The 27,781-nt window shown below is 36.9% G+C and overlaps 1 protein-coding gene across 1 annotated transcript in view; it reads left to right on the top strand.

The window, feature by feature from the left end:
* The window catches only part of LOC105380049 (estradiol 17-beta-dehydrogenase 11), a 47,597-nt gene that overhangs the window by 14,645 nt on the left and 5,171 nt on the right, over nucleotides 1-27,781 (top strand). Inside the window, exons 2-4 of the mRNA XM_011549538.3 lie at nucleotides 3,722-4,115; nucleotides 26,739-26,863; nucleotides 27,353-27,463. Coding sequence (XP_011547840.3) covers nucleotides 3,809-4,115; nucleotides 26,739-26,863; nucleotides 27,353-27,463 — 543 coding nt within the window. The 5' untranslated portion in view covers nucleotides 3,722-3,808. The remainder of the gene's footprint in view (nucleotides 1-3,721; nucleotides 4,116-26,738; nucleotides 26,864-27,352; nucleotides 27,464-27,781) is intronic.

The following is a 27,781-nucleotide window of genomic DNA, read 5'->3' as shown; positions in this document are numbered from 1 at the left end:
TATACCCCGTAGTTATAAAAATAGAGGGGGGGGGACATACTTTTTACGACTTTGAGAGCTGATATCTCAAAAACCGTTCACTTTAAGAAAAATGTTTTTTAGAAAACTTTATATCATTTTAAAAGACCTTTCCATTGATACCCCACACGGGTATGTACATCGAAAAAAAAATTTCATCCCTCAGTTACATGTATGGGGGGCCCCACCCCCAATTCTTTTTTTTACTATTTAGTGTCATATTTTTGTAGCGGTTCATACAACACATATTCCCATCAAATTTCATCACTGTAGTACTTATAGTTTCCGAGTAAATCGGCTGTGATAGACGGACAGACGGACAGACGGACAGACGGACAGACGGACATGACGAAACTATAAGGGTTCCGTTTTTGCCATTTTGGCTACGGAACCCTAAAAACTAGGTATAAGTACACAATGTAGTTGTACATACTGTACATATCCATACAGTATAGTGAATACCTACGTACAGTATGAATTAGGGTCTTGTCAATAGTAGTCTATGGTGCAATAAAGTAGTCATCATAATAATGTTGGTGTTTCATAAGATGATTCTGCATGTTTCTACATATAGGTAGGTACACCTTTGGTATGTATGTTGTAAAGAAGGTTAGACATGTAATTTGGTAAAAGAACACTTTACTTGAATATAATAGGTACTGACAAGTTTTGAACAGGGTCAAGAGGAGCCTAGCACCTTTTATGTATGTTTAAAAATTAAACAGATATTTATCAGTATGTATATAACTATGGGTATATTGACAATGACACCTTCGGGGATGACCTGATAAACTTTCACGTAAAGCATACTCATGTCTAATATAACTTAAAACAAACCTGTGTTTTCGAAGTTCGTTTTATTTCGTAACCAGTTCATTTACTATCAACTGCAATTAATACTACCATTGACAAGTCTGTAAAATGTTAATTGCCCAAAATCTGATAAGTTCATGACTTGATTACAATAATTTATACACATTTAAAGGTTTATTTTTAAATGAAGCCATGAATGTAGTTACGCCAAATTGTAAAACGATACAATCAAAATAAAAAATATTTTTATTTTCAACAGACCTACTATAAGATAATTTAAATTATGACTTTTTAAGGTTATACTTATTCAGCGTTTTGTAAATTTGAAGTTGAACTCCTATTGAACCTCCGAGACACAAAGAGTCTTCCGTCATATGCCTTTCTTGCTGCACTCTTGCTTTGCTAGGTACTCGAAGTCCACAAACTCCGACCAGTAACGGAGTTTGAAGTTGGGCCTGAAGGAAGAACATTCACATACATAACATTTGTAAATTGTGCAATAAAAGTATAAGAAAATAAATAAAAAAATATTACCCTCCTCCTTCGGCAGTCGGGTAATAAATAAATAAAACATTAGATTTTGTTGACACAAATATACAGGGTTCAATAGTAAGAACGTTCGTTGGCAAAAACTGATATAAAGGCGCGTGTATACTTGATGATAAAAGTTCTGATGAAAGTCGTATGACTTAGTGACTAAATACCTAGACGGTCAAACCTCGTGCACTTGTTTGATTTAGCAATACCAAGGAAAACTGGTCAGCTTGAGATTAAGATATTTATAAACGTTTAACAAATTGGTACTACGCCTTGGACTGAAAAATGGGGTTCCCAACTCAACGAAAAACAAAATATTTCATTTAATCATTATAAAAATTACAGTCAGGAATTGTATTTTGAATTAAAAAAATTAAACAGTTATTGAAAAACCGGTACACTACGAGTCTTGTAACTATGCAGTTGTAATCTATCTTTCGCTATAAGCGATAAGACCGCCGTTGTAAGTACGTTAGATACCTGAAAATTCCGTTAATGTTTATTTGTGTAAATAAAAAGTAGGTACCATTTGGTATATGAACACAGTGACAATTTTGTTATCTATATATCTAAAGCTTACCTGGAAGAGATCGCTTTTAGCCTTTGAGTAATATCAACTGTATAAAATTGTTATTAGTGTTCTGTTAAATCAATAAAGTATTATTCTATTCTATATATCTATCTATACGTCCATTTCACTGTTAACCTTCACCACGGCCATCGAGGCAACACCGGGCACCGGTATACCGGGTGCAGTGTTTGAGCAATACCTAGTTGAGACGGTTGCGCCGACCGCTTGCGACAGGGCCCTTCGCTCAACTTCGCCTTTAGAATCGAACGTTTTTTGATCAAAATTAGCCTTCGACTTTATAGCTTTATGTTAAAGGTGTCTATAGTATGAAAGTATGAAATGTAAGCGTAAAGCTGGAGTAAGCCTCATGCCATTCATATTTCTAGATAACTTGTCGATCGATGTGCGGATAGATAGATAAGCTTTGCATTAGGATTTGGTAAATGGCTTCTTTTTATTATTTGATGTGCGTGGTGTTTATATTATAGATCCTTTTCTATTATGGTACATACGATTATACTAAATACTAAAATAAAGACTAAGTAGTATGCATATTTTTAGGATATTATAATATTAGTTTGGTTTCTTTATATATAGTTAAGTGTAAAATAAATAAAATATTGGCGTTGGATCTAGGCATCGTTCAAGGCAAGCTAGAGTAAATCGATTGATGATTTCCTTATTTATAAATATAAAATACCTTATTCATCAAATATCCGAGTGATAATATATAGATACGGAGAGCAATTTTATAAGTGAACGACAGGCTAATAAATTTAAAGTAAAAACAATACAGGGTTTTGCAAAGTGTTATATGTACCTCAGTCTATGACCTCAGTAAGCCGAAAGAGGATTATTCTGAACAACGACTCTTGTAAATTTCTTAAAAAATATACCTTCTACTCCCAGGTAGTAAGAAATCGCGAACAGAGAAGCTTTTTTTTATGTAGCCTGTATCGTGTCCCACTGCTGAGCAAAGGCCTCCTTAGATAATGACCACCGTTCCCGATCCTGTGCTTCTTCCGGCCATTGAGGCAAAAACCTGTCGAGGTCCTCCCGCCATCTCCGTCTGGGTCTTCCGCGTCGCCGACGTCCATCATTGGGCACCCACTCGGTGACAATTCTGGCCCACCGGTCCGGGTGCATGCGGCAGACGTGGCCTGCCCAGGCCCACTTCAGCTTCGCAGTCTGTGCGCAAACATCAACAGAGAAGCTATTTTTAAAAAATCTATTTGTTTCATTCATGTTGACCACTGATAAAATTCCACCCTATACTAAAGAAATAATTTATTTCATAAATAATGCAGCTAATTGCTAATAACTCATATTGCTCATGACCTCACCATACGTGATACGAATAGCAATCCTACCACGTATCTAAAAGCTATTATGCGTAGCCACCATAGAAGTGTCCAGATACATGGTACTTGCATCGGCATTGTAATAATTTGAACAATGTAATTCCTCAAGTTGTATTGTGTCTGACTGAAATCAAACGGAGAGGTGAATGGACTACATCCGATAAGAGCCATGGAGCTGTCATGTCATCTTGATGGCTACAGATATGCGTGGCGGTGTCTTAGTACCGACAGATAAATACCATTAGAAACCTGATGATTCTAATTAACAAACAGGTGTCTTTATAAGTTAATTAAAACTTCTCAAGGGCTACACCCTTTCTATGCATTAATCGCTTGTTGCCCGGGAGAGTTCAGTATCCGAACTAAATAAACATATTTGATTTGCTACAATACGCTAAACATATTTCTCATCTCTTTCCAGGCAGCCAGTACCGCAGCCCAATGCGTCACGACCCAGCATCCGAGTGATGCCCCAGCAACCCCACTGACCAGCAGACGTGACGTCACCATGTCGGTGGAGACCCAGGAGTACATCAACGGCATGCGGCCCGGCCCGCTCACTAGTGAAATCCCAGAATGCATGCGGGACAAATACACGGTGGTCCAGGGAGCGATGGACCTGATAGTGTTTCTGTTAGTGGTGGTGCGGCATATAGTGAGGGCGATATGGCAGTCGATAGTGGGGGCGCCAAAGAAGGAGCTGAAGGGGGCGGTGGCGGTGGTGACGGGGGGCGGGGGCGGGCTCGGCAGCCTCATCGCGCTGCGCCTCGCCCGGCTGGGCTGCAAGGTCGTGCTGTGGGACATCAATAAGCAAGGTAAGGGATCTTATTATCATAAGATTATGCAGTAAACAGTCCTAACCCTAAGAGTAGTCTTGACGCGATAGTAAGAAGTGACTGGCTCCTTATCGCGAACTTGGTCCGACAACCATTATGCAGTAAACAGTCCTAACCCTAAGAGTAGTCTTGACACGATAGTAAGAAGTGACTGACTCATTATCGCGAACTTGGTCCGACAACCATTTTGGGATTTAGAATGTATTGAATTTAGTACTAATTACTTCGTAAATGTTACTTCGCTTTGATTTCGCGCCCCCGTCTAAGTTAACATTCATACTCGAGTGCATTGTTTAAAGGCTAAGGTTTATATGTCTATTATTATTACAGTTTTTAACCACTATTCAAGTATACAATTATTTAGTTCATGAACAATTAGACGTGGATGTAAGCAACTTGTTGACTACATTGTTTCGATTTCTTTGTATCACGAGGATTTCTTAGACCTTGTCGTGTCAAATGCTATGTAATTTGTCCGCCATTGTTGCTTTTACTTACGAGTACATACAACGTGTGAAGGTAACGAAAAAGAAAAAAATCCAATAATTTAATAAAACCTACCTAATGTATAGCACCCACACACATCGGACATAGTATAATTTATTAATCTAATTTAGAAAGAAAATATAAGTTTATTTGTGGATTTATTAAACAACTACAAGTGCAGATTGGTTCCTTTCTGTATCAAAAAGATTGCATGCCTATCTAATGCAAGTCTAAATGTCCTAACGGTTGATTTGGCCACAATAGTTCTGTTCTCGTTCGTAGGTATGTGGTGAGCTTGGTTCTACCTTTTTTGGCATAAGATTTATTTGCCTAATCTCGTATTGCATAGTAACGTTTGGTCAAAGTCTCGTTACGCCGAAAATCGTATGGCATAAATCTCGTTTAGTAAAAAGTTATTTCGCATAACATTGTTTAGCCTAATAATGGTATGGCCGAATCTTGAATAGCCTAATAATGTTATGGCATAGGTTTATACAAAGTAATAATATTCGTTTGGCTTTAACTTTGACGGAGCGTCTCCCTACATGCGCAAACTGGTGCCTTGTATTGTTTCCGCTGTTAGGAAAACGCTCCGCTCCGCTTCGCTGCGCTCCGCTTTGGTTTTGATGAACATGTACACCTAACACGCTCCTCCTCGCTTTGCTCGTCGTCGCACCTATTTTTAGGTTTCGATGTCATGGGGTTTGTAATAATTATATTGGTCGTTAACTTTCGATTTTTTGATCATACCTACAATATCGTAATTTTCGGGATGTAGGAGAAAAATTCCACAATTTGTACATTTACTACATACTTAATATATTATTTATTAAGATAAAATTAGGAGAAACAAGATTATACATAGGTATAGACGAACATAAATTTGAGCAAACGAAACTTAGGTGTTTAAAGATTGTGCCTAAAGAGTTTTAGACGAAACGAGCCTTATGCCATATAAGTCTTGGCAAAGTGATGGTTCGGCCAAAAAAGTTTAGACCATACGAGTTATGCGAAATGAGTTTTGGTCAATAAAGATTATGCCAGATGAGCGGAACCCGGTGAGCTTGCATCGTCTTTTGTTTCCCAACTTGAAGCGAACATATCTCAGTTTATCTGTTGTAAGATGGTAAATCACCCGGATAGCGTTTGTAGTAATGTGCACAGTTGCTACAATGTCTAGCCACCATATTAGTTACTTATGATTGTAGGATTGTCGAACGCCTAACTAAACGATATATTATTGTTCTATAATCCGGAACAAAATAATTTAGAGATTATCCTCGTTGGTAACCACCATGTCAGTTTTCATGATATCGCGTAATATAGTAGGTGAATATTAATGCAATATACATTTTAGTAAGTATGTATACATTTTTTTAGTTACCTTCCTCAAGTTTCCACGCTCTTGCTTCTGTAAAATTTCTGAAACATTACTTTTTGCGATTTAATTGCTTTTTGCATTATAGCGACAATATTTATATTATTCACTTCTGACGCACTTATCGCATGTGCTTAAGATTTTTGAGAGGTTTTTTTTTATTTTACACAGTTACAATCGAATTAACAGTCGTTCAATTAAAGCCGATTAGACTCACGAGACAACGCCAATAAACACATATTTATAACATACCGATTAAAGGAATATTAAATTTGACGACGTCCTTGGTATTCGCACTTGACCAACATTATGGTTCAAACTTGAAACTGCACTCAATTATTTCTTGCTCTAAAACCAATGACGTAACGAACAGGTATATTTTCACGCGAATACATCGGATTTATTACGAAAACTGTTGAAGGTCATGAACCATGGTCAGAATGGTAGTAGTAGTAGTAAAAATTACCAATATCATTAATACTTAACATTCATTTCTTTGTTGAAGCAGGAACCTATGCCCATTTTAGTCAGATAATCCAAATACGAATAAAATAGAAAGCAGTAGGATATAGGTTCTTCGTTGTGATGTGGTTTCTTAGCACTCGGTGACAAACACTACAGCAGCTGTTAAATTCGGCACTGTCTCCGTGATCAATGGAAACAATCAGATAGCGTCAGTTGTTGGATGCCAAAAGTGCACCTGCCTTATACGGGACAAATTATTTTCTACGTATCGTACGTAAAACGGTCGGTTACTATTAATTACCATTTTTTTAAAGCCTTTAAGTACACTGTATAACATAAGTATGGTGTGCATGTGGTTATGGATGCGTTTTCCCAAGAATCTGTTGTAAGTTGAAAGATTTGTTGTCAATAGGCCTGTCCACTGTTTGTGCTGCCACTTGGCTGGCTGGCGGAAGGTCGTATTGCGTCCGTCGATGCTCGATCGCGCCGACATTGCTCAAACTCAAGTCAGGACCGCCTTTCTGTTTCTATAGGATACTTACGAGTTAATGTTGTTCCGGTGTTTGCTTTGACTTAGGGTTTAAAGTAATGGGAATTGTATTGTACCTAATGTATAACACCGCAATGTTTAATAAATACTTAACTTAAAATAAAATAAACAAATAGGATTGAACCTTCAGGTTGTCCTCTGATTCTGATGAAAGTACCAAATATTTGTTTCGTATATATACTGTCTCGAGCTTGTTTTTACAGTAGTAGGATAAGTTTTTAACAAGTATTGAAATTGTGGACCTATTAATAGCTGGTCTCAGCCACATTACAATCATATTGATGTGCAGATTAGGTTATTCCTTCTAAAACGTTAAATGTACAGGATGTTGCAAAAAGACTATATTAAGCCGAAACCTACATGTGCAGCATTTCGAGAATTTTGACTTAATTTTTTTGATATACCATGCTGCACATGTAGGTTTCGGCTTAGTTTACCCTTTTTGCAACACCTTGTATATTCTACCCAAAAATACAATTATATTTTTCATTATACTTACAAGGATTTTCATAATCAGTCATTGCCTCGCTATGTATATTTATTTACCAAGAGTGGTGTGCGATGAAGCGGGGCGAATGACGACCTTGTGTTCTATTGAATGATCTTAGTACAGACCGATTCAGCAACATCTACTTTATTACACGCGAATTTCACACTTGCCGTCATAAGAATAGGGGAATATACTACAGATAGTCACGTTTGGCAGCATGTACCTTATCGGAATGTAAATTTGCTCGATAGGTGTAGCTGCAGAACGGTAGATTTTTATTTCTACGGTGTTTTTATAATAACTCGTGTTGGGCCCGACGTCCGTTATTTTTGAAACGTTTCTTTTGTGTGATGTACTAGAAACGAAATAACTTTTTGACTGTACATATTTATAAGTTCATAGTTAGGTATATATTTTATACATATTGATTGATTGAATTGCACTATCCCAGCCAGGTTTTACCCTGCATCCTGGATACGCCAGGCCCACTGGGTAGCACAGAATATTTTTAAGGGAGGGGGAACACACGCTCAGGGACAGGTTGGGAAAGTGAGTAGAATCGACCGAGTATGCACCCTTAAAAGCCAATATTGGAAGAGTAGGTACAGGTAAGGAATAAGGTTTTTGGAGAGCGTATCTGTCTGTGGCCATCTGTGGCTTACTCGTGGCTCGCAGTGGTCCTGTGCTGATGCTGCAGTGGTCCTGTGCTGATGCTGATGTTGTCCGCTGCAGTGGTCCTGTGCTGTTGCTGATGTTGTCCTGTGCTGATGCTGCAGTGGTCCTGTGCTGTTGCTGATGTTGTCCTGTGCTGATGCTGCAGTGGTCCTGTGCTGTTGCTGATGTTGTCCTGTGCTGATGCTGATGTTATCCTGTTCTGATGCTGCAGTTGTCCTGTGCTGATGATGCAGTGGTTCTGTGCTGTTGCTGATGTTGTCCTGTGCTGATGCTGCAGTGGTCCTGTGCTGATGCTGATGTTGTCCTGTGCTGATGCTGCAGTGGTCCTGTGCTGATGCTGATGTTGTCCTGTGCTGATGCTGCAGTGGTCCTGTGCTGATGCTGATGTTGTCCTGTGCTGATGCTGCAGGTGTCCTGTGCTGATGCTGTAGTGGTCCTGTGCTGATGCTGATGTTGTCCTGTGCTGAAGCTGCAGTGGTCCTGTGCTGTTGCTGATGTTGTCCTGTGCTGATGCTGCAGTGGTCCTGTGCTGATGCTGATGTTGTCCTGTGCTGATGCTGCAGTTGTCCTGTGCTAATGATGCAGTGGTCCTGTGCTGATGCTGATGCTGTCCTGTGCTGATGCTGATGCTGTCCTGTGCTGATGCTGATGCTGTCCTGTGCTGATGCTGCAGGTGTCCTATGCTGATTCTGAAGTTGTCCTGTGCTGATGATGTAGTGGTCCTGTGCTGATGACGTAGTGTGTGACTGTGGATGGCTGAACTGTGTCTGATACTGAAGTTATGTGTATGTAGATTCATCTAGCGTTCCTATGCCTTGCGTCTGTGGCTTCTGGGGTGGGTAGTTTACGGGATTGATGATACTTATTCTGTGTTTGTGCGTCTTCGAATGGTGGTGATAATTGATTGAAAATAAATTGATTGTTTACTTCTATTTATTATTCAGATCTAGCTGGTTCATATGTAGGCAGCGGTTGCATATTAGCTTTAGTTGCTATAATGATTTTATTGTATTTTATCCTGTGTTCGTTTTTCAGTTTCCTTTGAATAGCGTTCGTTGATGTAGACAGCTACATCTCTCCATAATATACCAAGTGGTCAAAAGAAAAAAACTTTAAAGGATTCCATTAAACTATTCGGTGAGTTATTGTTTTAGGGGTACAGTTTCTTTCTATAACATTTTGTTATTTTCTATTTCAAAGTATCGTTGTTGCAATGTGGGATTTTTTAAACCAACTTTGGCTTTGTCTACTTTATCCGCATTGTTTCATTTTGGGTCTATTTTATGGCTTGCAGATGTTCTGTTTCTTTTAGCGCAATGGGTCTACTGCCGGGGTTTTTGTAAAGAAAATATTCTGGGCTGAAAGAGAGCTTATTTTTAAGAATTACGTTTGCTGTGGGAAAAATATTAGTTTTTATGGTCCTAAACCCTGCAAGTGTTTGTATAATAGGATACCTACATGCAATGAATAAATTGGGGATATTTTAATTTACTAACTAAAGTTTAAAAATTCGTTGATATTTGCTGGATGGTGGAGGCGCCGTGCTAGATATTATTTTTTGGATACGCACTGGTTTCATTATTACTTAATCCTTTTCAAAATATAACAGGCTGATATTAGGTAGGTACACTGTTCATACAACAAAGAAGTTTGAGGTTTTTTGTTGTAGACTAAAGGTAAATTCATTTGGAGATGCCTTGCTATTTGGATTAAAGCAATATGTATTCTTGTGACCCTATTAAAATATGCATTAATCACCACGTTTTTCTTAGTTGAAGTAACCACCACTCTCGTTCAGGACATTGAGAGAAAAGGCTTTTAATTTCAAATGGAGCATTTGGAAGGATGATAAAGTATGCTGATTGCCTTCTGTCAGGTGCCTTAAGGTCTAGATGGTCAAACTACGGTGGTGCAGATAGTTGGTATTTCTGCATGAGGTCAGCGTCAGCCGGTCTCTAGATCGGGATTGGAATTCTCTCACCAGATTCTCGCGACGATTGTTGCTTTAGGGTATGACGGTGGCGGATGGCGAACTTCTATCAAGCCTTTATGGGTCGGTACAGGTACAGGGGCTGCGTCACACTATAATTACTTATACACTTCACTCACACACTGAAACCGCACACTTTATTTAGATGACTATTGGTACAAGGCAAGAGATTAAGTAATGTTATATACTCTAGTATACACATTCCAAAACTTTTTCAATAAATAAGACATCACTTAATAACTTATAAAGACTCAGGCGCTTTCGTACAACGGTTACTGATAAACAAAAGGCAACGCGAAACAAAGGATTTTTATGCGCAAGGGCCAGCGGCCAACACGTGTGGGGGCCCGTGAGCGCCCGGCGGACCCGACCGTCCCGCTTGCCTGTCACAATGCCTAGGTATATATTTTATACATATTATGTATTTAAATAACAAAGTAATTAATGATATTTAAATTATGTAAATCAGGTGTTGCAAATGTGTTATTAATAAACTTACTTATCTACCTTATATGTCGAACCAATTTAGACCTAGTACTTAGATAAAAGCTTGTCGATAAACCCCTTATTACCCCAGGAACCTGAACAACCTGTTGAACACAACTCTCATTCATCTCTCTTAGTCAAACAGTAGCCCGCTCCGGGCTTCAAGGGTGCGAAACGAACCTCGTTAGTGCATAGATCCGTGACAGCATCTTCCGTCTCAACTTCGCATTAATGGAAGAAAGAGACAGAGGCCATGGTTATTATCTGATATCTATTCATCAAAGGTAACCTAACCTAATTAACCTAATCACAGTGAAGCGGCCTGAACCGGAAAAACTCGTAAGAAAACCTTAGAGGGTGGTTTAAACAGATTGCGGGAAAATTACAGGTTCTATAAAGGCTCGTCAGTAATTCAGATCATGTCCGTTCAAATAGCTCAGTAATATTGTTAACCGACATAAAATGAGGAGGCTGTCAATTAAACACATATTTACCCGCTGTCTATTTTTCTTTACTTATGTTCATAGGCCTTATATCTTAATTAACATTAACATAAAATAGGAAAATACATTTCTAATTAAATTTACTAATAAAAGGTACTTGTTAGGTACATTTATTTCAAGTCCAGCCCTAAACAGTTAGACACTCATTTTCTTTCTTTCATAATCTACTTTGTCCTTACTTTACGTGTAATCTTTTGATATACTGTTTTCCTTTTCTAAGGAATTTGATTGAGAAATCTTTCAGGAAAGCTTACAATCTGAAGTAACTCGCATCTTAATTAATTGACTGTCCGATACCAAACTATTATCTTTTATACCATTAAAAATCTATCTTGGTAGACAATTGAAGATCAATACGATTTCAATATGTGATTGCTAAATATTATTGTTATTGAAGTTTATTTATAGAATCTAACATTCAATTTACTTTTAATGAACATTACCAGACCTATTCTACATGCAATAAGTTACTACTTAGTAGGATGGCAAATAGGAAGAATCGCAAATAACAACAGTGAATTTAAATGACCGGATATTTGTATTAACAATAATATGTGTGTAGAGTAGGTTATAATTTTGTTTATGTTAAATTCATTTTTTTAAAATATAATATGTCTTTTTTATCTCTGGTACTAATCCCAAGTCTGCAAATTGACTTTTCTGCAGCACCTGTTAGCAGTTAATTGTCACATAACAACATTATAATTAGGATTACTAGAATGACCACAGTAGAATACCTTGACTTAGAACTCTTAAAGCACTTTATTCCTAAACGAGCAACATCAGGGATTGTTCTAGAACAAGGTTACCTGCTGTATTACGGTGATATAATGGCTGTCACCGAGGTTAATATGGAGCACTTCTGAGATGAAGATAAAACATGATGGCAGGTTTAATAACGTTATGATCAAGGGTAGCGTCGTTGTAGAGTGTCAATCGACTAAGTACAGAGTGCACGTATTGTTTTACTACTTATCCAATGTGTGTAACTGTGTAACTCTCATAAGTTGATTCAATCATTTCAATTGATTTTCTTACCTAGATTAACAACAAAATATGTAGAGATAATAGGAACAAATTCACGGCATATTTCTTTCGCAAATTCAAACAGTCACTCTCAGTATTGTTTGGATTTAAATTAATAAACTTGGTGCAGTAGATTTATTTCCACATTTGGATAAACATACATGTACAGTATACTCTATGGTAGTTTGTAGATTATAGATAATTCTTGGGCAATTATTACACAGTCTGTAGTCTGTATGATGTAGTTGAGTTTGACCTCGGCATATGAGCTTGCGGTTAAAACTGAAGCCTCAATTGCGAATATCTTCATAATACATACTAGAAAAATGAACCTGTAAAATATTGTTATTTGAACTTATTTGTGGGAGTTATAGACGAATCGGTGAATTTTGACCACATACTCGTACCTTTCCTGCCTTGAATCCGAAGATGGATATCTCTTAATTTTGTCTTGACTGATATGACACTGAATTCGCATTTACCCTTGACGTTGAAACCACCAAACTTTCATAAAGGAAATGAAGGTAATATTCTTATTTATTATTTTTTTTTTGTTTTTGTGGATTTTTGGTGTGTGGTGCTGGACACCGAATAAATAATTTTTATCTTTATCTTTATTCTGACCATTGACGTCATCAAGTACATTTTCTTTCAGTCAGGGTTCCTGTATACTGGCATTCGCTCATTTGTTTATAAATATTCGACTGCATTCTGAGCAGCCAGTGCATTCGCTGCTACTAGGACAAGGTCGCTACTGAATAACTACACATACCTATCGTATACCATTCTTAAATATTATATCAAACTTTTCTGTCTTTTTAACTAATTAATTATAATTATATTCCGTTTTGGGTAAACTAAATGGCAAGGTCTGGTATTGTAACAAATTTCAATTCATATCCTCGAAGGCAGTATAGAGTGTTGGTTTCATATGTCTTTTAAATAGTGAAAATATACTTAATTATTAATATAAGTAGTCATCCCATGTTCATGCACACATCATGCATGACTGCATATTGATCAAAATTATATGACAAATATTTTCTTTCAACTTTTGTTAGAACATTATAATTTAAGTTCATTATGATTTTACTTACGTTACATATTATTATATACATAAGCAAACTCATTTTCTTAACAGTATGATATTTTCGCACAGTTACCTGTGCGTTTGTCATTCGTCGGCAACAGTTTTAACAAGATTTTCTCTACAAATAGGTACAAGAGACATGTGACAAAGAGAATCCACTTTAGGAGCTTTTAACACAAGGTTAAAAGCTTTCCGTTTACAGAAAGTTACCTCCGAACAATATTGACATATTAGTCGGATCTGATTCTGACTAAGCACTCCTTGTATTTGTTATTGTCCTTAGTATTTAGACTAAGGACTTTATGTAGGTTTGGAGGATATGCTTGTTTCCTTCTTTAGTATTTCAAGGGTTAGCCAAAGTATAAATTTATTAGGTAACAAAGGTCAATTCAACGCATTGACAAAAGAATAAAGAGAGGACATGCCATATCAACGAAAAAAATGCGCTTATAGTGCCACAATCTTATCTGTTCCGGTGGCGACGTCACTGTCATCGAATCCAGTGATGCCATCGATTAAATTTTGCCCATTTCTGGTTTAAACGACACTGCATTTCTGCTATTACCTATTGTTATAATTAGGTACATTCATAAGTATGGGATATAATATATCAAACGACATTTTGTTGTATGGAAAATTTGTCCACGACGAACAGAAATAAAATTAGTTCTGATTATATTCTGCTTCTGATATAGAAGATTAAATCTAGATTAAAATGGTATAGGTAATATATGTGGGTTGTGGGAATAACGAGATAGATAGACTTAAAAAAACTATTAAGTATTATTTTTGAACACTTTATTTTACATTTTCTAAAGTAACAAGAAACAAGAGCATACAATTAAAAGAAATTCAGACAGCGTGCACAGGCTAATTCATCATCATCTCGACCCATCACGTCCCCACTGCTGGGGCACGGGTCTCCTTCCAAAGGCTAATTGCCAAAAAGCAATTTCTTTCAGCCAACTGTTGATAGGTTGGGAAAACAATGACATGTCATAAATCATCATTATTTCGTCTAAAATCGCTGCAGGTGCGCGAAATTCTTCTTGGTATATTGCCTAAGATTTAAAGTATCATGTTACGTCCTCACACCTGTAATCAAAGAAAAATAAAGATTATATACTTTTCATCACGAGTATCACGACCCATCCCGTCCCCACTGCTGGGGCACGGGCCTCTCGGGAAAATATTTCATAAAATTACATGGAGTATAAATGGGTAAAATTATTCGTCATATTTGGCAACACTAACCTGTAGCCGCTGCAACTCGTTCTTCCAATTTTTGAAACGAAATTCAAGGCGCCTGAATACGTTATTCTTCCTGCATAAAAGCCAACATATATAGTACTACTTTTCTTGCATCACATTACAGCGCTTTTGGCAGTATTTCATCCAGAAAATCACAAAACCATCACAAAACAAATTAAATAACGTAGCGTCAGCTTCTTCGCAGAAATTGACAACTCAAATAACGCACAGAGTATGAAATGACGTTTGACAATGACGTCTCGTTGGTACACATTTTGACCACCGGAACAGATAAGATTGTGGCACTATACCTAAACTTTGGTGTCAATTAAAATGGCGGCTTTTTTCTTGAAAAATGTAAACAAACAAATTGTTTGACAGCTGAAGTACCTTGTGTTTGGATGTCAATCTTGGTCAATCAACATGGCGACCGATCGCAATGTTGTAATTTTAGGCAAAGACAAAACTACTGTTGTCCTTTTTTACGTACGATAACACCGATAAGTTAAAAAGAGACGACGATATATTTTTAAGTACCGATTTTTATGCCAAGTCATCTTTATTCTTTTGTCAATGATTCAACGTGAAAACTCTCTCAATAGACAATACATTATTGTTATGACGTTTGAAGCATTTTATTCAAATATGGCATTCCTAAACCATCACATGCACATCTCATTTGCCACCCCAATGTTACTGCAAATTGCTAGTGATAAATACGCTATAAAATCGTCGTAAAGAGAAGAGAAAGGTGATAGTTGAACATGAACATGCCGTTAATCAAAGTAAGAAGGTATTATTATGGAATCGAATGGAATTTACTATATTACATTGAACTTGCGAATAGTCCTACAAATAGCTATAGTGTGACTACAATAGAATATTTAAGCAGAATTATATATATTTCTATAAAATAGTAGAAAATTGCTAAAATCTTGATCGTGAAGCCTGACAAACATGAAAAAACTATACGTAGAAAAAGAATGAAAGTTGTTAATCCTGAGATACCTGATAACGGACAACGAAGCAAAGTTTGTTTGTCAAATATTATGACTACACAACTGAGTTTTGAGACGGATAATTTTGTTATAGGTCTAAGTATCTCTTGTGTTTTGTTCTGAACTATGTTACTAATCTTATTATATGATATTACATAAAGTATGTCTTAGGTGCTTATTAAATGGATGGACACTACAAAATAATTTTAACAATTCACAGTCTACATAAACCCAGAGCGGTTGACCCGGATATCTCTTAGCAATTAGAGGTGATGTAAAAACACAACTGGTCTCCTACACACAATCACACATGCATAGCTGCTAGTCATGTAAACCTTTTCGGTTTTGCTTATGTAAAACCCTAGGATCGCTTCCGAGTACATTTGGAAATACTCAAAAAACAGCGGTAAAGAAAAGACAAGAAATGACAGCATAGAGTAATAAACAAACAGAAGCATCACGACACGTGAGGTCTATTCAATAGAGTGCTTAGACAATATAGTGGCCGCAGTCATTGAAATATGAACTGAATTTCGTATGAGCGTCGTAAGTCGTAACCAATTAGGTAATACGTTAAACAAACTACACTTGAGCACGGTGGTCAAACCACACAATGCCGAAAAGCGATTGCACCTCACTTGGTAACCGCCTACTGTGTGCTATAACACCTGAACTTCTGTTTTCCATTAAGTAGCTGACTAGGCTAGGTAGTAAAATATGCAAGTAATCTTTTAATAATTTAAAATGTTATCTGTGATCGTTTTTTTATTATGAGGTACTTAGTCTAGTTTCAGAAAACATATGTATAACAAATCGATCTCAGATAACTTTACCCAGAGGTGATAGAGAAGTCATTCTTAGCAACATTGGTCACTTGGGGTTCTTTGGACATAGGTACAATACTATTCCATTATAAAATATAATATAAGTATGTACCGATATGACTCTCTCAATATTTCCATCACCATTAAAACTGTACTCTTTAATACCGCGATGAGTCGCAATTCGTTTCAAATCAACAGCTTGCGCTTGCGCATATTGTGAAGCTGTAATTTGCTCATCTATCTATCAGAATAGATGTCGGCCTCTCTGCGTAATCTATATATAGTTCATCATTGACATTATTTCCAGATAATGCTAATATTGCATGTTCTAATCAAATATCCGCCAGCTGTAACAATATGCGGGAAAACGGTGTAGAGATTCAATAGCAACCGTAAACGTCTGCGTATGCAGTTGCATTACGATAACTATCAAATATTTTTGAAAAACACTGTTATCTATGATAATAATGTAATGACATTACTTATGCTAGACATGTTTAGATTATGTTCCTCTTCTGCGACATCAGCTAACTGCCAGTTTCTATGACTCTATCTATCTATAACATGTACAGTGCCACAAACTTATGTGTTCCGGTGACAGCTCACGTAAATGTGTAATATTTCTTCATTCTATAATATTTTAAGTTTGCCAGTAGTGGTAATTCGCTCTTGTGGTTTCAATAAACCCATCTAATCTATATCAATATATAATTAATTAGTATATAATGAGATATGGATCAATTTAGTTCCCTCTCACCGGAACAGATGAGTTTGTGGCACTGTAGTTACTTTCATACGATTTTGACAGATTTTTACTTTTGATTATGTCAAAATCGTATGACTACCAGTTATGGATAGATAGAGATATAGAAACTGGCAGTAAGTCAACACCAAGCAGCTAAATCGAAGCCGTCTGCAACACCATAGCATCTTCGCGACAGCCATAATAATCATCATTTGTAAGAAAAGGCATTCGTCTAAGTGCATTCACCGAGTGCGTACCTCTGCTCAAATACGCCGAGTACGTTTTCAATTGCTCAAGTCGATCTCGAATACAGTAATCAGGCTGTCATTAGCGATCTCGTCATTATGTTGTATTTGAGATGAAGTACGTGCGGTTATTAACCGCGCGGTTCTAACGCCGTAAAGGGTCGCTCTAGCTTACGAAAAACTAAGTTTTGGACCGCTGCCGATGCTGCGCTATTTACGACTTTATCTCGTACATTTAATACTTAAAATGAAATAAATAAAATAAGTTACCGATTACACCACAACTCCCGTTCGCTATTTTTTTACAACCTTGAGTAACCCCCGCATGCCGCGTCGCTAAACATTTTAACCTTGACAGAAGATGGAATGTGCCCCTCCAAACTTTGGAGGTTGTGTGACCTTCCGTTGTGATAGTGTGAACTTTCTTGTGTACACAAGTAGAGTACCTTTCACTGTACATTTGCAAATTTCACGTGCTATAACAGGCTTTTAAGTGTTTTAGCTGTGGTATGAAAAGTTTTATATGTATAATCTGGTTTACAACTTTGATTGTGATACTTGTGTGTGTAACTTTTAAAAAACGTTCGGATGTGGATGTCTTTTAAAATGTAAACGCAAAGCGCAGAGTGCAATTACGTTGGACAGCACGCGGAGATATTTCAATCTTCAGTCTTGTCTCCACTCTGTTGCCACGTTTCAAGGAAATCGGCATGAAATGGACCTATAAATGTAACGCTGAGAATCCAATTGCATAAAATGTATAGGTATTAAGTATGCCATTTATGCTTTTCACGGTAGTTTTCAGTTTAATATGTCCAGTGGCGACGGGTAACTACTTTTATGGGAGGAGCTGTAGCTGGTATAAAAAATTACAGTAACCTATCATGAATTAACGTGAGGTGCATATTTTAATAACTATCAAATCAGTCATCCAAAGCCGATGGGAATCGTGTTGTGTGGAAACAACCTTACGACGGTTTTGTACGGCCCTTAGCCACAATATATGTTTACCTACTTATGTTTGACTGTATATACTATATGTATATTTTACAAATAAAGAAATAAATAAAAATAATAATATAAAATACTTACTAGTACTTATAATAACACCCTGGCCTGGAAATATTCTACCCTTAATAAACAGGAGTTTATTAAAGGTAGAATATTTCTTTTAGTTCGCTGCCGTCGCCCGGGATGGTTCCGAGGAGGCTGGCAGCGTTCCCTCTCTGTATAGCCAGGCTGATGCGCTGGCTGAGATAGCTGCCAGCCCTTCGGTCCCTTGATACCTCGACCAGGCGCGACGAAAGTTCTTTTATTATTTTTATATAGTATAAGTAGATTTAAATTGTATATTTTTGAATACTTAGTTGTATAATTTTACTTGTCGTGTAACTAACTGTTTTTATATGTATATACTATATACATATTTATGTGTACTACGAGTATCATAATGACAGCTTTTCTGGCTTCCTCTCAATGACGCACGTGCGTGAGGCTAGTAACATCTTTACCTCGCCTATCTAGAGTCCATCAAAGCTTGGTGCATAGCAATTTGAACGCGATCCAATGTCTACTAATCACTAAGAATTAGCTACTTTACTTGGTACGGTACGACGCTTTATAATCAGATTTCAGGCATACGAGAAGCAATCTGGTAAATTACCACGCGCGATATATTTATGTTTTAGATTAATCGAGAAACGACAAACGAGTTCTTTGAATCATTAATTTGTATCCTTGACATGTTATCTTAGCTTAGCACGCCTCACATCTTCGATACTTTAATAGACATCTCTATTCGATATATGGTAGTATTATTTTCATGTCAATATCAATACATTGAGATGTCGTGTGATGGGTAATTTGAGATGATACTCGCATGAAGTATGAACGGATACATTTAAACTAAATGACACCTGGGTCTAGGATGCGGTTGCGGTTAGAAAAGTGGGTAACCTATTTTGAAATAAGTTTTGCTATATGCTATGGAGAGTAACAAGAATGCAGTAACTAATCTAAATTATTGTTAGAATTATTTAAAAATATGTAGTAAAATAAAAGTGTTGAAAGTCTGATTTTAATTCACCGAAAAAACTTCGTACAAAAGAGTTCAACGCGCGCTACTAAAAGAAAGTTTCTTACATTTCTTGCAATTAGTTTTCTAAATAATATTGGGTGGAAGTCTTATAAAGCTTTGGTTTAGTTGTTTGTGCTAGTAATTAAGATATCACACAAATAAATTGTCAATATTTTTTTTTGGTTTAATGGCCCTTGTATACTTTGTAAACAAAATTATCATAAAATTTAACAATAACAATTTTGAGAGATGTCGGAGTCAAAGTCAAGGGCAGTCAAGAGCAGCCATTGTTCCGTTTGGAGCTCAGTTTGGAGTGTGACGCCCACAGATAGAACTAGTGTCATGTCATGAATACTATTGTATACATACAATAGGTGCCATATCTGTTGTGTTTGGTGCAAATATGATATTGAAAAAGTTTTATTTTTATTGACGTTAATATTGTTTTTATGACTGTTTACTTGCAGTAAGGTTGATAACCTTAATAATAATAAGTATTTTAGGAGTTAGGTAGTATAAAATGAATGAATGAGCTGGTTGAAGGTTTTGTTCCGTTAGTCCATAGCTCCCATTATCAATATCAATCCTCTAAACTTTATTAGCTACGCAGACGTCTATTCTCAAATGCCGGCTCGTAAAAAATACAAAAGACGTTGTCTACAATGGGAGCGGTACCGATAGAGATACCGACAGATGAAGATCAAGTTCGTGGCCGCAGCACCGACCAGCCTTTCGCAATGGGGGGCTGGCAAGGTACTGTGTGGGGGGAGAGCGTGTAGCCTGCTAGGTACTCTATGACGATCGACTCCACTGGTGCAGTAGTTAGTGACCCTGACTACAATGTCCAAGGTCCCGGGTTTGATTCCCGGCCGGGGCAGATATTTGTTACAAGACTCGGGTCTTGGGTGTTAAATGTATCGTATAGGTAGATATATATCAGCTGTCCGATGCCCGTAATACAGGCTCTGTCTAGCTTGGAGTCTGATGGCTGCGTGTGAGATGTCCCCACATATTAATATTATTCAAGGCTCAAGGCAGCTTAGCGCTTCCAACACCGCAGTTTACTACTGACGTTACCATGAATCTTCTTAGCATGTCAGTGACAAGCATTGCAGCTAAACTAGCAGGAACCATGCTGCTACACCACCGTTAACTCTGTTGCTGACATCATGGAGTACCGAACTCTCCCGCTTCAGCGTCTTTCACTTCATAAAAATGCTTTACGGACTATTCTATTTAATTCCATACATGCGAAAGTTTGTAACCATGGATGTTTGTTAGTCTTTTGCGTATGTAAGAAGTATTGAATGGATTTTCATGAAAATTTTGAACCTGAAACTCTGATGCTTTGGATTTACATAAAGGTTACTTTTTATCCGAAAATTCCTACGGAAAACTTTATAAAGCGAAGTGAATCTCACGGGCAACGGCTTCGTGTAATTAACACTGGTTAATTTTATTTACCCACCATTTTTCTGTAAGTATACCTACATACAGCGTTATGTCAAGGTTGCTTTTCTACTGCACTAATAATAAGCAATTACATACATATGCCTGCCTGGACTAGGCAATTTATACTTAAGTGAAGCTTAGGTTGGTCTGATGACTTCTATGATAAGTATATTCTAGTGCTAATGATGGTTTAATAGCCATGCATGAGCTGGCTATGACAGCATGAAGTGACTTAATTATTGTAGTTGTATTATTTTGTCACTAAACTACCTAAGACATACGTCTGCAATAGGCGACCTTATCACTATAAACGATCTCTTCCAAGAACCTTTTAATACACTAGTGCCTACTTAAAACATACCTTTTAAATCAATAGATATCCAATAGAGTTATGTTTTTAACGTTAGTAACGAGCACAAAAGCCTCGTCCATCTCGTGGCATATAAAGAATGTAACTGTTGCATTTTACAACGGTAAACTTTTTTTGTCAAGGTTTAATTGGCAAAGAAATTGCTGAGTAATGCTATAAAATAAGCAACAATTTGAAAACCGTGAGCGGAAATGTTATCTTCGAAATATAAGTTTTTTTTATAACTTTGTAAACAATGAACATAAAATATTTTACTTAGCTTACCACTTAGCTACTCCATACGAATATTACTTACCTATTATAAAAATCGAAAATGCTTATGTTTTCATTTAGTTTTCTATATTTCTTATAGGGGTCTTAAATTATTTAGTTATAGCACTTACAGGGGAAGAGGGTTAGTGTGGAGGGTACTGTAAAGCTCGTGAGCAAATAAAAGCCAGTCAAGATTAGAATATTTTATATTATAATAACTACGGAACTTACGGAAGTAATTGTAATTTTACTATACGTATGATCCGGTTATATTGTAATACATTATGTTTAATTAATTTTATCTATTTTTGCCATACAGTAGCAACACTTAGTAGTTTTTTATCGTGCACCGTTCTATGGCGTATATAGAACTTTCTACACAAGATTTTACCTTAACACATGACACACAAGATTATGGTCAATGACTCTTGGCTCATAAACTTATTCATAATGTGATTCTAATAGATATTTAATTATAGTCAAGTTTTTACAATACAAGAAATAAGTCTATTCATTATTTTTTGTATGCAGTCGGTTCTTAAATTAAAAAGATTACCTACAGTAAGTTTTTGAAAATATGATTCAACAGTGTTCTTGAAAGAATCAGTTAACTTGGTACAAGACTACGGCAGGAATATATGATTATCAGTAGGTAGGTTAACGCAAGTCTACCTTGGGCCCAACATCCCTGCTATTAGATCAATAACTGCTGCTGCCATATTTGGTCTGACCCTAACCGCAGGCGATTCATTAAATAGACTGTAACAACAGATGTAAAATCTGCCAAATGGGTATTTTGAGTCGTCAAAGCACAGCCAAGCAACGAATTTTCTGAAATGCATGGACGCTAGTCATGGGCATTTGTAAATACAAAGGCAGAACAACAAAATGCAACCTTAAAGTTGCAACCAAATATTATTTGCCTGAAAACTGAAGCTAAACATACAGTATCGGTATACTCGGAAACAAGTGAAACTGATCAAGTATCAAAACAAAAGCGTCCGATACACCTACCGGCAACCTGCCCTCGCACCGCGGTCATAATCATAAAGAACGCGTTTGTGTCATTGTGCAATGTTACCGAGAACCAAATTGTAGCAAACAGTCAAGGCAGGCGGCATTCCGAGTGACCGTCCTTTACGCAACCAGTGGACAGGCTCTGGAGGGCCACTCTATACTGATGAAAAACGAACGAGCGAGAACTGTCGTGTAAACGGCACGTTAAAACAACGGGATAGAGTCGGGGCTCGCGCAGCAGGCTCCGAAACTTAGTTTTTCGTCATATAGAGTGGAGAGTGGAGGGTTAATCTAGTGGAGGCGAAGGGTCCATACGGTTCCCATCCGCTATTGGATAGCTTTCATTGTTATTTGTGTATAAATTGGGGCTTAAAAATTGTTCCTAACGGAAAAACAGCGCTTGAGAATATTACCAAGTAAAAAAAATATCATTAAGTTATTTCCGTTGTTATCAGGTTGTTATCCACTTAAAAATATGTATAGTTCAGGAAAACTGTATATTTTAGTAACTTGCCAAAAGCTTTTATTGTTTGTTAAACTTCACAAGTAGCAGCTAACTACAAAATAAACCTCACATCTTTTAATTGCTTATTATACTTACTTTATATTTCACTACATTGTACTTGTGGATGCATATATATACTACCTATGGATTATTTCTCTCTCATTCATATTAAAAATGCACTAGTTCTATATAAATATTCTATTTACACATTTCACACAATCAAATTTTTCACTATTATTCTAACCGATTTTTTTGGCTACGTTTGTATAATTATGGTTTAGAATTTAGGTAGTCTGTAATTCGATAGCTAACCACCCCGTGATTATAAAAGGGGGGGGGTATTCTGCACTGCCTGACACCACAAACGCATACAAACACTACATTTATAAAAAAATCGAATCGTATCGATTGAAATCAATATTCCCATAATATATCTGGATTTGTTCTAATCGACATGCGTGCGTGCATTGTGAAACGCTCGGAAACACTTCCCAGCGCTGGCATTGGCCCACATGCCCGCGCGCGCCGCACGAGACGATTTCATTTCAATATGAATGTCGTGGATCTCATCTTTATCGCGTTTTTTTTTGTTTCTTTAGGGATTAACTAGAGAATTGATTGATTAAAGGTCAGTAGGTTTATACAGAGTGATCCAAAAGTGGAATAGCAAAGGTGATACTCGGCTCGACATTCTAAACGACTTTTGCTATTTTGGAAATTCGTATAACATATTTGAACTACCTGTTGTCACGTGATCAATATAGTTTCTATGGAAAATCTTTGGATATTAATTGTTTTGGATGATTCCACTGAGTCATTCCCTTTTAGGTACCCAGCTAGATTACCTACCCGTTTTTCATATAATAAGTGTGTGCCTAAATAATACTTTAATTATTAATTTTAATAATTATATTTAAGTAACAAAAAACTTGCATGTTGGGAAAATAGTTAATATTAATTTATTACCAGCTTACACTACCTACTTTTCTTAAATCTACTTTTTTAAATATATAAGTTATGAACGGAAAGCAACGATCTTGTGCAATCTTCGCCTGACATTGATAATCTTTGAATAAATTAATGAAACTACATTATAATTTTATAAAGCAAGCCGTAAGATAACATCAATAGAGATCGCGCATACATCTTAAGTACGGTAAAAAATACATTATACCTAATAACATCCAGTGAAGTAAAAAAATTGCAGTGCAAAACAAGTGACTAGCGAGTCGCCTATTCAGGTGCCTTATCGTGAAGTCAAAACCAAATAAAATTTAAGAGGTAATAACTATCAGCAAATTTTGCGATTGGTACACTGTATCTGTATATAACTCAAGTAAGTATCGATCACTTATGGTACATTCCTTTATCATAATGATTTACTTGTATTTACTTGAAACTAAGAGATAAATATTACTCCACGAGTGTAATATGTCATGTAAGAACAACTAACGATCAGTTTTGCAAAATGTATATCTTTGTGTCATTAAATATACGACTTTTCGATTTTTGGTTGACCCATTCCTATAAACACTACAGACTAGGCACACGTTTCATGAAGAGTTCTAATTTATCCCATATTTAATTAATCAAATGGTGTTACCACGACAGAAACATTAGCTAAAACAATTAACAATCCATAGCTAACAACCCCACAGTTCGTAAATACTTCTAGTAAAATTAATGTCAGATTAGTTTAACTTTATTACGGTATAAATGTACTATTTCTTATTCATTTCTAGGAAATATTATACAAATTCGTTCATGTTACTTAAATCAAAACGAGCTCTTAGCTACTTTCATTTCAAAATTTTAAGACGAAAACGTGACTGCGATGGTAATAACCACCAAATTATAATATCACTCATTCATCAACTTACGCAACATAAAGCGAAATGTTTATGGCGATGCGATGGCGTGCGTGACGTAACGACTGGTCCAACAGGAAAAACTGGACCGAAGACCTGACGCGGACTTAGAAAAGGTCACAAAAAATGACCTTACCAATACATGATGACCGATGATAAAAAAACTATAAAACATCGTCTTTACACGTGAATACAGCAGTTTCCACTTATGGCAATTTTGCGTCTGCGTCAATGCCAGTTTTTATTTTGGTTGTTTCTGTCTCATCTTTTGCAAATGTTTTGTTTTGTTAACAATCGAAGGGCCTTCGGCACATTCATATTTCTGATTTACTGACCATCCTGCTGTAGATAAATTTAAACGATATCAGGTTTAATTCATATAATAACTTCTACATGATCGAGATTGAGATAAGTGGCATAGACTGAAGGAGGCCTACACCTCTGAGGTTGAAAATGGCTAAGAAGAAGAAGAGAAGAAGATCACAAACCAACTTATGATTTTTATCTCATACAATCACCGACTAAGATATGTACTTATGTATAAAGATGTATGTGCATTTATAAGCCCGTTACTTTCTACGCATCGTGTGACTGACAGTTGACCAAAATATTGGCTTGAAACTGGGTCAAGTTTACATTCACCGACCGGGCTTCAGACTTAACTATTTCTTTACGAAGGCTGATGCTCTGGGCTAAGTTATTAACTTCTATTCAATAATATTGATTGGCAGACATATTTTTGGACAGGTGATTAAGTTTTTGTGTAAAAATTGCAGGAAAACTTATAGAGATATATTGTATTGGTTCTGACAGAGAACTGATAAAAGATCATAGGTAAATCTTATTATTATTTTTAAATACGAACCGGCACTAGAATAAAAAACTCATCAGTAGTAGTAGTTAGTCATTAGCAAAAGTCAAAGCTCATCAGACATAGATAGGTATCATGATCGTGAATAAATCTATATTAAGGCTTATCGTGATTCTCTTAAATTAGTTTCATAACTACATTATCTGTGATTGATTGATTGATTGCAGTAAGTACCGAATACCTAGCGCAGGTTAAATTGAAATGTGTGGCAGGTAACTAGTCGGTATACTTACTTGTCGTCGAGCATTATCAATGTGTTGCGGCAAAAGTTGTACATAGGTATAACGCGAAATAAAAATGCTGCGCTTTAGGAACTCAGATTGACAGAGGACTCAGAACCAAAGATTCAGATGGCCCTCTGAGTCCTTTCGGCTTTTCAATTTCACTTTTACAACTCCATGTGTAGGATATGTTTCCAGTAGCAGGGAATACGTAAGTAAGTGTGTTTCATATTGGCCAATAATGACATTTTATTTCGGTATCTAAAGGTGGGTCTACGCTAGACGAACCGAGCACGAGCGGAGCCATTCAGGTTTCGTCGCTGACGGTGTCAAGTGTGGACGTACAACGAACCTACAACAATCACTGTCCTCGAACGCAAAGCAAAACCCTTTGTGTTCGTCAAAAAACCGACAACATGCGGAACGCAGCCGAGCACGAACGAAATGTTCGCAGCGCGCTCGTTTGAGGCTTGTAGGTCGGTCCACACTATACGAATTGTGTTCGGCTCGTGCTCCGCTCGTGCTCGGTTCGTCTAGCGTAGACCCACCTTAAGAAAATTAACTGTATCTATTGGTCAATATTGGAGACAACGCATGCTTCGCACGGCACATATCTGATGGAAACCCTGTCGTCCCATTCATTGAACGGGCTAGTGATTCAATCAAATAGCAGATTCCACTAGATCACTGCGACATCCCCACCCAAATTAGAATGCTTATGAATAGCTGACTATCCCCCTATAACATTTCTCTCTCCTCGTCCCCAGGGTTGGAAGACACAGTGAAGCTGGTGAAGGGCATCGGTGGCGACTGCTGCGGCTACACGGTGGACCTGGCCAGCCGCGATGACATCTACCGGGTGGCTAAGAAGGTGCACGAGGAAGTCGGCAGGGTGAGTCGGGTTTAAAGATTACCTTATTAGCCAGATCCAAACCGGGCAGTCCAACGCGATCCGATCGAGTTCGGCTAGAAAATTTACATACAAACTATACTGAAAAATCGGTGATTTACGCCTATCTATCTAGTTACGTTTTGTATCTAGGTAATTAATATTTAGATACCAAAAGATTCTAATCCTATAAAGATTGGTATAACTTGTCTTTTTAGTGCTTTATTCCATCTACATAAATGCATAGGACATTATCATATCCCATCACGTCTTCACTACTGGAGCATGAAGGAAATTTTAGCAACGCACTATAAATTTGGTAATAAAAAAAACACCTTTAGAATTATAAAAGATACCATTGAGTACCAAGCACTATTTGTCTATCTTCAATCCATAGAATCAAACTGTTTCCGCTAATATCTTCCGGTAAGTATATCCTTCATATATCGTGTGCTAACGTACACAAGTAAACAATTCATGTATATATTCCAGGTGACCTTACTCATCAACAACGCGGGCGTGGTGTCGGGGCAGTACCTGCTGGACACGCCCGACCACCTGATCCAGAGGACCTTCGACGTCAATGTGCTGGCGCATTTCTGGGTAAGGGCCTTTCTCACTTATTTTAATGAAAATTCAGTCACTTACAGTACGCAGTTCCATACTTTTACTCAAGTTCTGACGGTAAGAAACTGACTATTTCTTGATTATCTAAGTATGTACCTTACGTAGGCTGATGATACTGTTTTAATTTATAAGCAAGCACCTTATGGTTTGGAATTAGGAGTTTGGATATTTTGTAGAAAATCTATTTTATTTAATGACATCATATAAATAGTCATACTTTATTTTTCTAACTCTAGTAGAATGCTAGAATATTTTACTTTGCCACTCGATTGAATAGGCTGATTAACCGGATGG

This window comes from Plutella xylostella, chromosome 3 (genome assembly GCF_932276165.1).
Source record: "Plutella xylostella chromosome 3, ilPluXylo3.1, whole genome shotgun sequence".
NCBI classification, from domain to species: domain Eukaryota; kingdom Metazoa; phylum Arthropoda; class Insecta; order Lepidoptera; family Plutellidae; genus Plutella; species Plutella xylostella.
This window is presented reverse-complemented; position numbering and strand designations above follow the sequence as displayed.